Consider the following 18,723-nt stretch of genomic DNA (forward strand, 5'->3'; position numbering starts at 1 on the left):
AGTAAAAGTGATATAACGTGATAATTTCTTAAATACGTAAGTATTCTACATTTAATTTTGCTGACTTCCAAAAAAACAGTGATTTAGAGGAAATATGGCTGCCTCAAAAAAAGGCGTCCCTAGTTCATGTAGCACCCGTGTGCAATAATTACCATAGCGCACTCTAGTAAGCGCGCGCTCATGATAGCCACCTCATTATATTTCTCGTTAAATGACCACCATTTTACCGAGATTATGTTTCATCCCATATCATCTCATCTTATTTCATTCCATTTCGTTTTCATTTAATTTCATGCCATGTTTCATATTAATCAAGTTCATGTCATTTCATGATATCATTTTCATATATAAAAAAATATATAAAAGATTAGGGTGTATGGTATGATACCTTTGCCTTTTCAGTTAGAAAAATAAAACTACTATTACTTACAGAGTACAGACATCTGTCAAAGGTCCACAAATCAAGCCAAAAGTGTTTTACTGGTGCATTCATTACCTTATTTTTTCACACAACCATTAATCTAGTAAATAATTGAAAACTGGTTAATAATGTTATAAATTTTAATTATAATGGCAAATCACTATGAAGTGCCCAATTGGTATGTATAAAAGCAACATAACCATAAAATAATGACGCCGGGTTACTTATTTTAATGAATTCCTGATGTGCCTTCAAATAAAAATGTATTCATTAGTTTTGTCTTTGTAGAAAATAACGTATAAAATTGATAACAATAATATGGCAGTTTAGCAGTGTATCAGTTACAAATGAATAGAGCATTTTATCTTATAATTAATGTAGCACTACTGCATGTACTATCAATATATAGATACAGTTTTTAATTTTACTTTAAAAGTCATCTGTTACTCAAAGATTAGGAAGGTACTGAAATATCATACTAGAAAATTGGATATTATCTAAATGATATTTTGAGTGGAATACAAAAATTAATATTGATAAAAACCAACAGTTAATATTGATTATCTTTTTAGGGCTGGTAAGCCGCCAACCGGACTTCACTTAGACGTTCTAAAAGGAGATAAATTAATTCAGAAACTAATGATAGACGAGAAAAAATGTTATTTATTTGGACGGAATCCTCAAATGAATGACTTCTGCATTGATCATGCTAGTTGCTCGAGGGTGCACTCTGCTCTGGTCTACCACAAACATTTGAATAGATCATTTTTAGTCGACCTCGGTAGCAGTGAGTATGGTCGTAATAATTTTATGAATAAGATAAATATGGGTACCTATGCAAAAAAAATGTTTCATGAACTAATTGAATGAAGGCCTATAATTTTATGTCATGTTTGCTCACTGAGGCCGAAATTAGGTGTTAAATTGTAGGATATTAAGTTAAAAGTGAACTTAATTTACTCTGACAATATAAATGAATCAGAAAAGATGTAATCAATCATTTGACATTACTTCTTAAATTACTATGAGCTAAGTACCATGAGTGGTAGTAGGGCTTATTACAATCCCATACATGTCGGTGTTATATTTTTTTACAAGGATGCAGTCACGGCTTCTAGTTTTATGAGATTGAGTGTTCTTTTGTAGTAAAAATTTAAACATTTGCTCCATGCATCAAGGAACGCATCCTTTAGCAAGCCTATTAGTATTTTTATGTCTATTTACTAGGCTAATCACTTAAAACTAGATGGCTCTGAACTTGTTCACCTGTCTACGTGTTTCACAACACTCCCTTATAATTTGTTGTAGAACTATAAATCATAACAAACTTTTTAGCTCATGGCACTTATATTGGAAAAATGCGCTTAGAATCAAACAAACCAACACAATTACCGATCGATTCTAATTTTCATTTTGGAGCTTCAACCAGGAATTATATTATAAGGCAAGTACAAAAAATATATTACTTTTTAGAAACATAAATTAAAATTAACTAACTATTTATAAGCTTAAGCAGACATGTTGAGTAACATTCCAATCATGTGTATATTTTGTAAACCTACACTTAACTTGACCTTTCTATATATAGGAGAATAATAATATGTATATTGTATGTATGAGAACCCTCACCAATACTCTACAGTTAATCTTAATAGTGTTGTATAACTTGACCCACCCCTAAAAAAAGGAATCCATGAAGTCTTTGTAACAAGAATAGGCAGGAAAGTGGTGTATTGTGTGGACTCAAAATATAAGGAAATTAGAATTAGATGAGCGAAGGACTAACCATGCCACCAGGAATTAGATGAGCAAACGAATAAGCCATTTTGAGACTGAACAGCTTTTAGTCCATAAGCCATTACGCATTAAAAGTGTACAATTTCGAAAAATATTCGAAATTGTGTTAATTGAGGAATCATTTGGTATCACCAGTATTTTTCTCATAAATACTGTCAAAAGAGCGTAGTTTAGTTTTGGTTTTTTTTTTAGTTTACCTATATTTTCACTACTATTAACAAAATTAATACACAATTTTATCTTACTTTAAAAGACAGATAACGAAACTGGTAAAAAATTAAAAATTAATGTTGCAAAGATGATTAATAATATCACCTGTTGAACCTTTAAAACACTCTCCTGTAAAATTAGTATTGTATGTTTTGAGATTATACAGTTTTAATGCGAGAAGACGATATGATTTATTTTGTTCATGGATTCTGAATTATGAAGTGTCTTTTAATTAATGTATCAATGGTTCACAGAGAACGCCCAAGTGGGACATCGCGTGGTATAATGGAGGATCTCCCTAATACAGAAACTGAAGGAGCATTGCTCGGCCTGCCTGAAACACAAACCGAACTAGATGTAAGATTTTGTTCTTAGTATAATTTATGTGTATTATTGAGTTAGATTTCGATTTGACTTCAATACTCCTTTCTCGATTTCATGCTTTGGAGCTTTGGTCGGTATGGCATAAGCTTAGAATACTACTACTAAGGAAATGTTATAGATATAATTAGAAATCACGACTCAAAATATTAAAAAAATATAATTAGAACAATACAAAATACAATTTTCAAATATTATTGATTTTAAATACTAATGACAAAATGTGGGTAACTAAGTTGACACGCGAATGTACAACGTCCGTCTATCCCTGGTGCCGAGATCAGAAAAGAGGCCGTGAACGAGGCAATATGTTAGTGGTGTCCTCAACTCCCCGCTTCAACTCCGACCAGTCTGAAGTCGCTGCTGTATTACGTCAGCAGGCCACGCCCACTTCCTAGGTCTTCTTTCCTTAGAATATAGTATTTGGGGTTCATGAAGACCTATGCTCCTTTTTTTTTTTTTTTTTTTTTTTTCCGGGCCGAGGGCCGAACCTCCTACGAGGTCCCCGCGCCTAGGGGGCGCGCGGGGTATGTGAGACTCTACGATCTGCAGGTGTTGAGAGCAGACCGCGGGCCCAAGGAATTTAGGGCCCACCCACTAAACGACTCCCCTGCACTCTTACACCCGGCGTCCGATCTCCGTCCGGGGTCAAAACCCGGTCAGAGTAGGGGGGTTCCCGCGGTCAACACTACAACCAGACACGCGGCGCCACCCCGAGGACGCCCGACCGACGGGTCGTCGAGGCGATAGTCGACGACCAACGACGTCAGTCTCCGCGGTACGGCGGCCCTTCAGGCCGCCCGGGCGATGCCGCTGGTGTTCCGGGATACCCCGCTGGGCCAGAACCAGCCTGCCGGGTCGGAACGCGATACACCGCCGACCGGGTTGCTCTTCCACAGTATGTTCGGCGACGACAGCGACGACGAAAATGCGGACCGCATCGCAGTCCGCAGCCGCCGACGCGTCGTCCCGTCCTCCTGGTGCCAGCGCGCTAGAGTGACGGTAGCGTGCGGCGCAGTCTCAGCCCCCTTAGGTCGCCTCGTGACCATCACCGGGAGGAGACTGCCTCCTCATAGGGGCCGGAGCTGGACAAACGCCCTCCTCCGACCCCCGGCTCGACGGCGGCGGCACGGCGCCGAGAGGGAGGAAGAGTTCTCCCTCTCCCGTTCCGCCGCTTCCTTCTGCGAGATGGTGGACTCGCAGAAGTCGAGCATCGCCTGCCAGGACTCATCGTTGCCGAGCATCGCAGCCACGACGGTCGGAAGCGACAAGTCCGGTCCTATTTTTGCAACGAGGACGCGGCGCTGCTCCGCGAAAGCGGGGCAGCACGCGAGCGTGTGCTCCGCCGTGTCCTCCTTGCAGCCACTGCAATGGTGGCACTTCGGCGTCGGCTCCCTCCGGGCGACGAGGTGCAGGTAGCGACCGAAACAGCCGTGTCCCGTGAGCACCTGCGTCGCTCGGAAGGTGAGACGTCCGCGGTCGCGATTCACCCAGTCCGAGAGGACCGCGCGGATCGCCTCGACGGTCCGTCGCCCGTAGGTGGGGTCCGCCAGGCGGCGAGACCACGCCTCGAGCACGGCACGCCGAGATTGAAGCTTCCGCGCTCGAACTTCCGCCGCGCCGGGACGCGGCTCCCCCCTGGAGTGGAGATCACATCGCCATGCGTAATCCGCAGCAAGCGCCTCCGCTTCCAGGTCCCAGGGAGGCGTCCCGGCGAGCACGCACGCCGCCTCGAACGAGACGGTGCGGTACCCACGAACCGCCCTGACCGCAATCGCGCGCTGCGGACGTCGCAACGCTGCGACGTTGTCACGGGTCAGGGCGTGGCACCATACGGGCGCCCCGTACAGTGCCATTGACCGCACCACCCCCGTGTAGAGGCGGCGCACCACCATGTCGTGACCCCCGACGTTCGGCAACAGCCGACTCAGCGAGCCGGCGGCTGCCATCAGTCGGGGACCCAATCTTTCGAAGTGAGCACGGAAGCTCCAACGACCGTCAAGTACGAGGCCGAGGTACCGCAACCCGGTCGCCTCGATCTCGACGCGAACGCCTCCGATCACGAGGTGGGCCCCCTGAGGCGGCGCTCTCCGGGCCCCGTGGAACAACAGGGCCTGGGATTTATCGAACGCCACCTCCAGACCCAGCCTTCGGATCCTGCCGACGACGAAGGCCACCCCCGCGCAGGAAAGACGGGCAGACTCGCGCAAGTCCCTACCCCGGGCCACGACCAAGGTGTCGTCCGCGTAACAAACTACGCTTAGACCCGGGAGAGGAGCGCTAAGGGCACCCCGCAGGACCCAGTCGTAGCCGATGTTCCACAAGAGAGGGCCAAGGACCGACCCCTGTGGGACACCGCGCTCGACGGGGAAGCGGAGCACCGCCCCACCGTGCTCGGTGCACATGACCGACCTGTCCTCGAGGTAGGACCCGATCAGCCGACGGAGATACGCAGGGACGCCGTGATACTCCAGCGCCCCTGCGATCACCGACCAGGGCAGGGTGTTGAACGCATTGGCGATGTCCAGGGACACCGCCAGTGCAACCCCGCCCCGGCCGACAGCCTCATCAGAGAGGGCGCGCACGCGCATCACCGCGTCGATGGTCGAGCGGCCCTCCCTGAATCCGAACTGCTCCGTTGACAGATCGGGACCCACCCCCGCCAAGTGCTGGACGATGCGGGCGGCCACCACTCGCTCGAGCAGTTTTCCCGCCTCGTCCAGCAACACGATTGGACGGTACCCCGCAGGTGAGTCTGCAGGGCGTCCCTCCTTCCTCAGCAAAACAAGTCTGCCCGTCTTCCACTGTTTCGGAAACCGTCCCGACTCGAGGCAGGCTTCAAAGAGCCGCACGAGCCGGTCCCCAAGGGCACCGAAGGCCAAATCCCAGACCCGACCATGAACACCGTCAGGGCCGGGGGCCGCGTCCTTCCTCCGCATCCTCGACACGGCCGCACGAATCTCCTCCTCCGAGATGCTCGGAGGGACCACCTCAGCAGGGGCATCACCGCTCACATCACCCCGTGGCGGCGCGCCCATGGAGGGGGGCTCGAAGTCCCTCTCCATCCGCGGGAACAGTCCGGAGACAATCTCCCGCAGCTGCTGAGGCTGGAGACGCTCTGTCACCGGGAGCGCCCACGGCCGCAATTTCTTGCGGACCGTTTGGTACGGGCGCCCCCAGGGATCCTGGTCGAGCGTCTCTAGGAGCGTCTTCATGCTCTGAGACTTGGCCTCGCCGATGACCCGCCGCAGTGCCTCCTGCTTCTGACGGCAGTCGGCATGCAGGCGGGCCGCTACCTCCGTGAAGTCCGCATCGCGAAGGCGGCGACGGCGGTGGCGGGCGCTTCGGCGGCGCGCCCGCACGCACTCCTCTCGGAGGAGCGCGATCTCGGGCGTCCACCAATACGCACCACCACGTGGAGCGCGACCGCTGATCCGGGGCATCGAAGCATCGCAGACGCGACGCATTGTACCCCGGAACCAGTCGGCCTCCGAATCCACGTCCACTAGACGCGCGGGCATCGGCGCCCACGCGGCCACTGTGGCCGCCTCCACCGCGAGCACCTTGTTCAGGCGCTTCAGTGCCCATCGTGGGAATGATCGGGGAGCGCTACGCGGGAGCTCCTCCTCGCCGCGGGCGTCTTCAGCCGGCGCGTTCAACGAGCTGGAAGCAGAGAGCTCGAATCGGACAAACCGATGGTCCGAGAGCGTCTCCGCCCCCTCGAGGACACGCCAGCCAAGGACACGGCGCGCGGCGGATGAGGACGCAAACGAGACGTCCACGTGTGATTCCCCATTCCACCGCACGCAGGTCGCGACCGAACCTCTGTTCAAAAGACAGAGGCCGGTCGCGAAGGCCCACTCCAACAGGAACTCGCCGCGTGAGTCCGTGCGAGGGGAACCCCACGCCGTACATTTGGCGTTGAGGTCCCCCGCCAGTATCAACGGGCGAGACTCGAAGCGATGGATCAACGCCTCGAGCCCACCCAGAAACTGCTCGAACTCGGCGAGACTCCTGTTCGGAGAGAAGTACACCCCGATCACGACGGTTTCGTCGACCCTAACTACGACGTACCCGGGTCCCTTGGCCACCATTCCAAGGGGGGGTAACGCCGCCGACTGTCGCATCACGATCGCCACAGAGCCATCGACATCTCCGGCCCAGGAATCCTCCCGGTCGGGAGGTACGAAGTATGGCTCCGCGACGATCGCGATGTCGATGAACCACTCCGCCATGGTGTGGACGAGGAGATCCTGCGCCCTGGCGGAGTGGTTCACATTCGCTTGGAGGAAGCGATGGACGTGACCCATTATTGAGGTGTCACATCCATCGCTCCCTCGTCTTCCGTCCCGCCTTGCGGCTCGACGGCCGCGGCGGGAACTGACGGGCCGGCTGCTTCACGTGCAGCCGGCTCTCTCTCTGCCTTTTTCTTCTCTTTTTTCCCGCCACGCCGCCTCTTTGTGGAAGAGGGGGCGGAACAGCAGGCCGGGCCTCCAGCTCGATGATCGGCCCGCCGCTTCGCCGCGTCGCACAACACGCAGTGTGGCGTGGCGGCGCTGCAAGAGGCTGCCTTGTGCCCAGCCTGACCGCAACGGAAGCAAAGTCCGCTGCGATCCACAGCCGATGGGCATTTGGCGAGGCCGTGACCGGTGCCAAAACACCGGAGGCATCGCCATGGACGTGCCTCCTGCAACTGCACGTGGGCTATCACCCAGCCCACGCGCAGCCTCCCCGGCGAGTCGGCGGGCCGACCTTGTGGAGGCGTGGCCAAAAGAGTGGCCACCTGCACAGGGCAACGCGCCCACACAGTGAAAGATCCAGAGTAACAACTCCGAGGCTCCCCCACCTTCACTTGTGCGCGGGCGCAGTTGCCCTGCGACGCAATAGCGGCGGCCACTTCCTCCTTAGTGGCACATTCATCCAGGCCCGTCACTTTGACTTCCGCCATCTTGACAGGCCTATCTATGCGCACCACTTCCGGGTCCGGCAGAATTTCGCGAAGCCGGGCTGCCAGTCTGTCTGCGGCCGCGCCGGAGTCAGCACTAGGACATACCAACAGCCGAGCCCCGCTGGCCGTCTGCCGGACTCGGAGTCCCCCTTCCACACCTATGGCGTCAACGTCGACGCTACCGCGCGCCCGAGCCATCACCTCCCCATAGGTGAGGCCCTTTTCCTTGCCAGCCGGCAGCAGTTCTAATACGACCGCTGCCGACCGTGGGGCGCGCGGTTTCTTCACCTTGCGCCCTTTTCTCCCTCCCCCAGTCGTCGCTCGACCCATTGCTTGAGGGGAGGCGACCGCAGGGGTGGTTCGGGTGCTTGGCGCTGCAGCCTTCCTTCGCCCCCGCCTCACCACCGTGTTCCAGGCTTCATCCATGTTGGACGGAGCAGGAGGTAATGGGCGGGGCTGGGGGATCGGCGCCGTCTCAGCGGCATTCACGCCCCTCTCTCGCTTTTTGCGGCTTCTGCCAGGCCCCACCTTGGCAGGCTGGGGCGGGGCAGAAGCAGCGGCCTGGGGCGGGGCAGAAGCAGCGGCTTGGGGCCTCGTGGGCTGGGCGGGCGTTCGTCGTCCAGCGGGCTTAGCCGGTGCACGAGAGCTGCGCACCGTTCGTGTGGCGGGTGCCATACGCACCTTGGCTGCAGCCCCCGTGGGCGCTGGTACAACTGCGGTCGCTGTCGCATTTGTGGGCACAGGCCGCTCGTGCGCCAGTGGAGGCCTTGCGCGTTCCACCGTAGACGTGCGGGCCTCCATTATCGCGAGACACCTCTTTAATTCCTCTATCTCGCGGTCTTTATCCGTTGCTTCCTGCTGTGAGGGCACGGGTGGCGGAGAGGCCGAGCTGCCTTGGCATCCCACGACATCTTCAAGGACCACACGCATCCTGGCCATCTCCTCCCGCACCCGAGCACTCTCCGCACGAAGCTCCGCGTTTTCTACTTGGACGGAAGTGTATAGTGCCTGCAGTTGCTCCATTTGCAACCGCAGGCTAATCACTTCGTCCGTGCTTGTCCGTTTTAGGAGATCGTCCAGTCGTGTCTCCACGGCGGTGGCCACGCGGTTCAGGGCTTGCACATATGTGCCCTTCAACGAGCCCGATTTGGTCGCCACCGCGGAGACAATCTCCTTCGAGACTACGAATGTCCCCCGTGGATCCGTAGCCTCCATTTCTTTGACGAGGGAGTGGGATAGTCGCTCAACCTCACCTTCCCTCACATGAGCTGTATCTCTACGGCGGGAGGCACTGGTCCGCACCGGGGTGGTGACAACCGGTTCGCCGTAGGTCACCGTCAAATTTCGTGCAGGTCCGCATCCTATGGGGGGTAACGCCGTAGCATTCACCAGCCCTTCCTCGACTGCCAGGAACTTGGCAGGTGCGGGTTCCACCTCCGAGGACTCGGAGGGAGCGGGAGCCGCCGGTCGTTTGACCGACTTCCGCTTCCTTCGAGCTCTCGGGTCAGCCTGGTTCCGACTGACGAAAAGTCCGGCGCTGTCGTGGACGAAAAGTGGCGACTCCCGACCGCTCGACACGCAGCCCCTTGCGGAGCTTTGGGTCGAGCGCAGTGAGAGCGCACTGTCACAGCGCTCGGGGTGCACGAGTGGGATCCTCTCCCTTTCGCGGCTCGTGCTGCCGCCGCCTTCCTCTTGGCAATTGTTGCCCCCCCCAGAATACGAGGGGCAGCGTGCCTCCGATTGCTCAGAGGCACGGAGGGATTCTCCTCCCGCTGAGCGAGAGGTACCCTCCTGGGGTAATATCTGTTTGCAATTGTCCATTTTCATTTTTTTTTCCTTTGTTATTTAACCAGGGGTTTGGTCCCCTGGGATCGAGTAATGCCCTTGGGACTGAACTCCCTCCAGCCATTCATCCCTTCGCCAGGCATCGGAGCTTGGGATTGGGGTATTTTTTATAGAGGTTTACGTCCTCGCGACCCCGTGCCTTGCGGCAGCGGTCACCGCCCCCCACTCAGTGGGGATTACGGGTTGGCCGGTCGCCCACCGAATGCCCAGGGCAACTCGGTAGACCACCGCCCGACGCTCGAAACGAGCAACCACGGAGCCACGCCGGCGAACCGGTACCCCCCATATCTGAGGGGCGCTCCCCTGTAGCCGAAGCCGGGGACATGGCAACCAGCGGCCAGCAGTCACAGACATGCAACGCCGGCTCACTTCCACGACAACGGGGCACAGGGTGTCACCGCTCACGGCATGCCGGCAAACCGGTGCCATCGGAAGCTGCACTCTCCAGAAGGAGCACTCTTCACTTAGTGAAGAGTGTGGAGGGCGCCGACCTTCCGCTCCTCCTAGTGCTGATTTGGTCCGCGTCATCCGATCTCTTTCGTTGCAAAGCCTAGCTAAAATATCCTAATCCTTAACCTATATCTAAACCTAATCCTAAACCTAGGACCTAAACCTAAGAATCCTTGCAACGAAAAAGATCGGACGATACCTCTGGGAATGTCGCCCAGAGGATCCCGTGATCCGCCACCTACGGACGCGCCCGGTGGAAGTCCAGCATCTCCCTCGCAGGCGAGACCCGCAGCACGCAATCATTGCGTGCTGCAGACCTATGCTCCTCCTCTAACCAATATGTGGTCTAAAATTATAAACTTAAAATATTTTATTGAGCTTAGGTGGCTGTGTATTGTTAATGTATTTTTGTACAATGATTTACAGAACTTGACTGAATTCAACACAGCCCACAACAGAAGAATATCGATGCTTGGTATATCAACCGAAGATGGAACTGATGTTATCAAGGTGAATAGTACATTCTTGTTTGTTTTTTCGGAAACTAATTACCCATTACAATAAATGTAACGCAGAAAAAAGTGTATTTAACATTTTAATGTATTTATTGCTGTAAATATGTAGATCGACTAGTGAGTCCGTTCATCCATGATCCACAAAGTATTTTGTAGTTACCAAAGATACGTTAAATTTGATTTCACGGCTTGAGATGAAGTTCCAATTGTGTTCTGTAATAGTTGTTACCATGCATGACGGCTGCACAGTGGAAATAGATTGGTGTCACCGTCCAGTATTTCCCCTTAGGTGGGTCCATGATACCCTCCTAGTATGATTAAAACAGTTCAGTCAGACAAACATTTCTGTTATATATACCGAACCTATTATATAAGTAACTAGCAGTACCCGTCCGCTTCGCTGGGAATTTAAAATTAACATTATTATTTCTCACCCCCACAAAGATTCTCATCATTAACGCCCCTGCAACTGGCGTAGGGAGTCCAAAACTCATATAAATATTAGCCTATCCATTAAGTACACGTATTATCTACATAGATACCAAGTTTCAAGTCAATTGGATGCATGGCTCAGTAGTTATAACGGAACATCCGTAAAAATGACTGTAGATTTATATATTAGTATAGATACGACATATTAGATTTATCGAGTCATTCTGGGCAAGTCGAGTAGCTTCGATGTGTTTCCGGTATCTGACAATAGATGGCGTTGTACTTCTCGAGCTTTCTCGGCGTTACTAGTTCCTTTGATATACGTTTCAGCTATTTGGGCGATAGATGGCCTTACTCTTACCATTACTTAACATTACTATCGATTTTCAGCCCACAACCGGTACGAAGCGCACCGTATCGATGCCGGTCGGTGTGCCGAAGAAGCAGAAAAGAAACGTGTCTTTCAACGAAGAAGTGGACATTATAAATCCCGAAGACATAGATCCGTCCATAGGCCGTTTCAGGAACTTGGTCAAGTCGACGATCGTGCCGAATGCGAACGCCATACCCAAGAAACTGAAGTTGCAGAGCGCCGAAGAAAGTAAGTCGTTCAAGTTATGGACCAGCTTGTCCTATACTATAATATTATAAAGAGGAAAAATTTGTTTTTTTGTTTGTCTTGAATAGGCTCCGAAACTACTGAACCGATTTGAAAAATTCATTCACCGTTTGAAAGCTACACTATTACCGAGTGACATAGGCTATAATCTTTTTTGAAAAAAAATTTAGGTATCCTCACTAAAACCCCAATAATGTAATCCAAGGTGTAAAAAAAATACCTAATATATTCTTTACATCGCGTGCCCTGCGAAAACTATTGATGATAGAATAAGATAATGTACTACGACTTTGTAGAATACATTATTATTTACAAAAAGTGTCGCGACAGCATATTATGTCTAACTATTATAATTATGCCGCAATAAGTGTTCTATTATCTTAAAAAAATAAAGGCTTCAAATATTGTTGAAATTTTTGTTAGAGACCCGAGCGGAGCCGGAGCGGGCTGCTAGTCCTATATATCCGTTAACACACTGACTGGCGTGTAGGTCACCGGACAGTTGTCATACGATTCAATTGAGACCTCATGTCTTAAGGTGACAACATTCAGATTACGTCTATGAACTCTGGTCTCCCTTTAACATTTTGATTGCGATGTAGGTCACCGGTGACCTACGCGGCGCACTGAAGTAATTATGTCGATTTCTATTAGTAAGCGCGTCTGGATTGCCTAACTTTGCCTTCTTTTGTTTTTCTGGCCGTCTGGTGTTGTGGTTAGTGACATGGTCACTACACAAGGGGGTCGCGGGTTCGAATCCCGCCAAGGGAAGATGTTTGTATGATAAATATAAAACGTCTTTTCCAGGGTTATGGATGTATATTAAAAAAAATATATGTATAATAAAAATCTTACATTTATTTCCGTTATCTGGTACCTGTAACACAAGTTCTATATGCACTTAGTACGGGACCAGTTAACGTGGCGTGATTATTTTAAAAAATAAAATAAAAAATTGTATGGTTTACTCTTTTAGGTCTCTAGAAATAGATTCAGTCTCAGTATCTTAGGATTCGTCTTTGCTAGATTCTAACTAGATATTCCGGGGTCTTAGTAAGAACATCGAAGATAGAAATCGACGTAATTACTACTTCAGTGCGCCGCGTAGGGCACCGGTGACCTACATCGCAATCAAAATGTTAAAGGAAGACCGGAGCCCATAGACGTAATCTGAATGTTGTCACCTTAAGACATGAGGTCTTAATTGTATCGTATAAGGACTGTCACGCCAGATGTACTGTTAAAAGTGAGACCTTAGAACTTATATCTCGAGGTGGGTGGCGGCGTTTACGTTGTAGATGTCTATGGAGTCCGGTAACCACTTAACACCAGGTGGGCCGTGAGCTCGTCCAACCATCTAAGCAATAAAAAAAGGATGGAGGAGGATGGAGCCACTAGAGGGCCAAAACTGAACTTAAATGGGCTCAGACAAAATGATTTTAATATTGACTTGTTAATATGTATTGCAGATCAACATCACCACTCGTTGAGGCTGCAGGAGATATCTCGGGGTGGGAATCTGTACTCGGATTTGCCCGCACCGAGCTCGCATCTAAGTTTGATCGGGGCCAGGTATGTAACACTAAACATACCGTCAAAACGGGTCAAATGACCCATTTTGAAATTTTGCATTGAAAATGCAAGCATCAACTTATTGCTTTTGCACATTTGACTTCATGACTTTTGCTTACCAATAATTAACCTACAGTTATTATAATTTTTTTTTGGTTTTGTTTTGTTTACTTTGAGTAATACTTATCGAATACCGTCATCTACTCGTTATGGTAGAAATAGGTACCAGTAAGCGTTGGTATGATTCGTGTTAATAATCATCATTGAGCGATGAGAAATTACCCCGATCCATTAACGGTGCTTTTAGGTACCACAATCACCGGTCACCGTCCTCGCCGAACCTGTCGCTTGCGACGAAGGGCTCGACGAGCGAATTAACCCATAGACACAGCCCACTGAGTTTCTCGCCGGATCTTCTCAGTGGGTCGCGTTTCCAATCCGGTGGTAGATTCTGCGAAGCACTGATCTTGCTAGGGCCAGTGTTAGCAACATTCCCGATTTGAGCCCTGTGAGCTCACCTACACACTTTTGGGTGAAGCTGAAATAGCCTCTCAAGGCTATCAGCATAGGTAGGTTTTTTTTGTTGTTAATATTATATTGACATGATAAATTAGCTTGTATTTATAGATGCGATTTGTTAAAATAGTTTTGTAATTATAACCAAGAACATATTTGGTTTATAGTTTAATATTTAAACAACCGAATGTACTGCAATATTTATATGTAATATGTATATATATATATATATTTTAAGGAAATTTTGTCTTTCCCTTTCAGGCTCGGTCTATCGTTGCCGAACCCGGCGCCCGAAGTGGAGCTCGAAGGTCCGGAACCGTTCATGCTGCACGCGCCCTTACCGACCACAGGTCAGTCCAACGCACTATGTACTTTATTGTTGAAGCGTTAAGGTTTGATTTGATGTAAACTCGTACGGTGATTATGTATCGTCGAACACATACGTATTGTCTGATGGTGAGTAGTAATTGTCCTGTCATTGACAGACAAATTCATACCTATTGAAAATTCTCCGCGTCTTTAAGCCGCCGACATATAACAATGGTTACCATGGCAACTGATGTTAATATACCAATCGCGGTTGAAAAATCGATTCTGGCTAGGATTTATTTAAAAATCTCTTTTTTTTATTGCTTAGTTGGGTGGACGAGCTAATAGCCCACCTGGTGTTAAGTGGTTACTGGAGCCCATATACACCTTGAGATATAAGTTCTAAGGTCTCAGTATAGTGACAACGGCTGCCCTACCCTTCAAACCGTAACGCATTACGGCTTCACGGCAGAAATAGGCCGGCATAGTAATATTATCATGAGATCATTGAAGATCCTTCAATATCGAATCACAAGTGAATTTGCTGGTGGTAGGACCTCTTGTGAGTCGGCACGGGTAGGTACCACCGCTCTGCCTGTTTCTGCCGTGAAGCAGTAACGCGTTTCGGTTTGAAGGGTGGGGCAGCCGTTGTAACTATACTGAGACCTTAGAACTTATATCTCAAAGTGGGTGGCGCACTTACGTTGTCTATAGGCTCCAGTAACCATAACACCAGATGCGTCGTGAGCTCGTCCATCCATCTAAGCAATAAAAAAAAGGGACACACATTTTTTGCTTTACGTATTAATTATAGACTCTCTCACTCTATTTTAAATCTTGTATTTTCCAGCTCCCGAAGAACCAGGTTCGTCGGCCGGCCCGCGAAAGAAGAAGTACGCCAAGGAGGCGTGGCCAGGCCGGAAGCCAAGTCTCATACCGGGCGTGTGAAGCGAAACTGAAGTCGGAACGTTTTAAAAACTTAAAAGTAAATAAACAACCATGTCCTTTTGTGTTCAGCGTTTGAATGGAGCTTGCGGTGTCGGAGAGTCAATGTAAAACGAAGTCTCTCGTTTCTGTGTGATGGTTTGTCAATGAGCTCACGTGATATACGATTTGTATTGGTGACGCCGGAGTTGTTCTCGGATGCCAAGGCTTGTGCTGGCGAATCCGTATATTCAATTCATTGTATATTGTAATGCGCTGGAGATAAATTAAAATTCTACGGAAGTATAAATTAAAACTGTATATTCACACTTAGAATACTCACAGAGTACTTTAAAATTCTTAATTCGCTTCTTCCGCTTCGCTTCAAGTTATCCGTTCGCTGTTTCGTTTCGAATAGTTCCGATTACTAATTGACTCGTGCCATCACTGCTACGCTTTTATAGTCGATACGACATCCCTAGAATTTTTGAAAACATTCTATACAAGTCTAGTATTTTCGATGTGTGTTTCCGCTATCTGACAATAGATGGCGTTGTACTTCTCGATCTTTCTCGACGTTACGAGTTCCTTTGATATTCGTTTAGGTTGTTCGGCGATAGATGGCGTTAGTCTTACCGGCGTAATAATATCAATGCATGTAAGAAATGTGGTAGTTATATATTAGCCGATGTCGGTCGTCTCCTAGGGAACGTATCGGCGCGGTAAGACAACCGTTATAAAATACACACAAAAGACTATTATCGCAGGATAGTGTTGTCGTGTTTTGATTCACACGACAACAGAGCTGAGGCCAATCTGACGATAATTACCCAGTAAACCCTCTACGTACCAAGGTCACAAGCTGGTCTCTGTGACTTAGTGTGATCTTTGTGCTTTTTATCCCAATAAACTTGTTGAACTGAAAGTTTCTTGAGCACTGTTGCGACTTCGGATGAAACGGAAACGACACTAGAAAGAGACAAACATATATGTCTATAAGATTCAGCGTGCGAAAGTGAGAGAGAATACTGCAGGCACGTGCTATTTCAATCGTTGTATCTCTGACCGATAATTGGGCGTCTTCAGACATGTGTCCTTAGAGGAATCAAACTAGGAGTCGCCAGAGAACCATCGTCTTTTGTTCTATGGAAAACGTTATTTGATACATACCGCATTATGTGGAAGGCATTGGGGAAGGCCTATGTCCAGCAGTGGGCAGATAAAGGCTGATGATGATGATGATGATGATGATGATGATGATGATGATACACCAGAACCCTAGATCTACAAATCTAATACAAGTAATGTTCATTTATCGATGCGATTTGTTTCAATAAAACCGTACATCATCAGTTCCATATACCAATATGCTTAATATCACATATACAATATAATTTCTATGTGCACATATGATTTTTTAATTGAGGTATTTCACAATTAAAGACATATTGCATTCTGAAATCGATATTGAATTTTGACCTGTAATTGGTTCTTAGGCCTCTTCGATTGTGAGACTTGAGCACGATCCTCGGTTTCTTTCAACCAGCTCTGACCAGACACCCAGCATAGGACGTCACATCCTATTTTATTTATTTATTTCATTTACTTCAGATTTTGCATCCACATTACATTCATTAACATTTCATATATATGAAAAAAAAATTGTCAAAACTACCTTAACTTAAAGGCTGGCTATATCCTATATCCAACTCTGGACTGATATAAGCTGATCACGATAATGAACTGGTTCTTATGTATCGATATTCCTAACGATGTCGATTTTCCTATAGTACATTGAGAGCGACCTGCGTATACCAATATGAACTGCGTGCAGACCTCCCGATTATATATCCGTATTTAGCCCTTAAAAGGGAAAATAGTTTTAATCTAGGACCACAGTTTATGGATTTATCTAGAAAATTAATTAGCACATTAACTGCGGTTGATAACGTCAATTGCCGTTAGCCAAGACAAGCGGAAATGTATCTTTATACGGTATTCGCGATTCATAGATGTAATTTGATATTAGTTCATTCAAATTTATTAATCCGTCGACGAATTACAATTTCGTCGTCCGTCACCCATGAATCGTCCTGCTCCTTTTTTTTCGCCACCCACCTTGAGATACAAGTTCTAAGGTCTCAAGTACAGTTACAACGGCTGCCCCACCCTTCAAACCGAAACGCATTACTGCTTCACGGCAGAAATAGGCGGGGCGGTGGTACCTACCCGCGCGGACTCACATGAGGTCCTACCACCAGTGATTACGCAAATTTTAATTTTGCGGGTTTGATTGTTATTATACGATGTTATTTCTTCACCGTGGAAGTCAATCGTGAACATTTGTTGAGTGCGTATTTCATTAGAAAAAATGGTACCCGCCTGAGATTAGAATACCGGTGCATCGCTCAACACGAATGCACCGGACGTCTTCCCCTCATTACTGTGGGTCGTGACTCGCCCACTGCATCAATCTCTCTTGTACCATTTATCTCCATCTGCTGCGATTCTTGGCCTCGTGAAGGGCATCGTGACGCTTGATGTCCAGACAACCCCTAATTTGGTCGGACCATTTCGTAGGACTACGCCCTTTGAGATGTTTTCCCTCTATCATGCCCATTGCCATCAGGTCCTCAATATTGTGACCATCCTTTCAAGCAATGTGTCCAAAGAACTCCAATACTCTACGAATGCATATTGTGGAGAGTCTAGTTTTAAAATTAAGCTCCTTCAGTATTGAAATATTGGTGCAAAAGGCAGTCCATGAAATGTAATGAACGCGAAATCAAACATTAACTTTTAATCATGTCTACGGCTCGCGAAAACCCAAGTAAATACTATAGTGTATTGTGGGCGTTGTATGATATCACTGTAGAGTAATCCCCCTATAACGCGGTAGATCGGTTCCGCGTTATAGGAAACGCGTTGTAAGCGTATTCTCGAATAATGCGCTTGTGTGACCTCATATAACGCTTTATGCATGTACAAACATAATATATGTATATATACAAATATAACCAATGTTTTTACAATTCAAAAACTAAGAACATAAATTTAATAAATTAATCTAATTTTATTTTATAACAAAACAATTGAAGACATGAGTGGATGAAGGGGATATGATACAATTTGTTAATTTTGAGAAAACCGGCAACAAAATTTTGTTACTTGTACTTTTTCTTCGTTCACAACTCCTTCATTACATGCAATTTCTAAAAACAGCCTTTAAAGTCTGAGTTTTAAGGTCTAATACAGTTTATAGGCACTTAACACCTTCATTCAATGTATAAACTCAAAAATCTTTAAAATGGTACTTAACCCATTCATTCACATATGTCTTCAATTGACTCGATGTGCAAAAGTAAGCGAAATTAATTATAAACTGTACGAATAATTATAAATTTCACAGTACATTATGTACAGAAATATAACTTGTGAAATCCCCGCGTTATATGGGGGATTACCCGCGTTATACGAGGGGTTTTAATCGGTGTTATAAGATTACCGTGTTATAGGGAGGATTATTGTATTGCCTACATTGGGCGGCGCCACTTAATGTAACAAGGATGTTGCCAGACGAAAATCTGTTACATGATATCTTTCTATTATATCGATAAAAATATCGATTATAATTTTTAATGTACATAATTATATGTATCGATTTTAAGGAGTACCGTAGATTAATTAAACAGATAATCGATTATTTTACGTGTGTATACACAACCCTAGTGCTAAGTTGAGGGTTTGGTGAAGAGAAGCAATGACTAAAGTTTTGTTACAAAAA

At 47.6% G+C, this 18,723-nt stretch overlaps 1 protein-coding gene across 1 annotated transcript; it reads left to right on the forward strand.

Annotated features, from left to right (window-relative positions):
* Positions 1 to 435: 435 nt before the first annotated feature.
* On the forward strand, positions 436 to 18,723 carry NiPp1 (nuclear inhibitor of protein phosphatase 1). Its single transcript, XM_028184707.2, has 9 exons — positions 436 to 599; positions 994 to 1,208; positions 1,757 to 1,865; positions 2,683 to 2,785; positions 10,479 to 10,562; positions 11,390 to 11,600; positions 13,088 to 13,190; positions 13,968 to 14,056; positions 14,866 to 18,723. The coding sequence occupies exons 1-9, from the start codon at positions 571 to 573 to the stop codon at positions 14,961 to 14,963; spliced, it is 1,041 nt and encodes a 346-aa protein (XP_028040508.2). The 5' UTR covers positions 436 to 570; the 3' UTR covers positions 14,964 to 18,723.

Source organism: Bombyx mandarina, chromosome 20 (assembly GCF_030267445.1).
Source record: "Bombyx mandarina strain Sakado chromosome 20, ASM3026744v2".
Classification (NCBI taxonomy): Eukaryota; Metazoa; Arthropoda; class Insecta; order Lepidoptera; family Bombycidae; genus Bombyx; species Bombyx mandarina.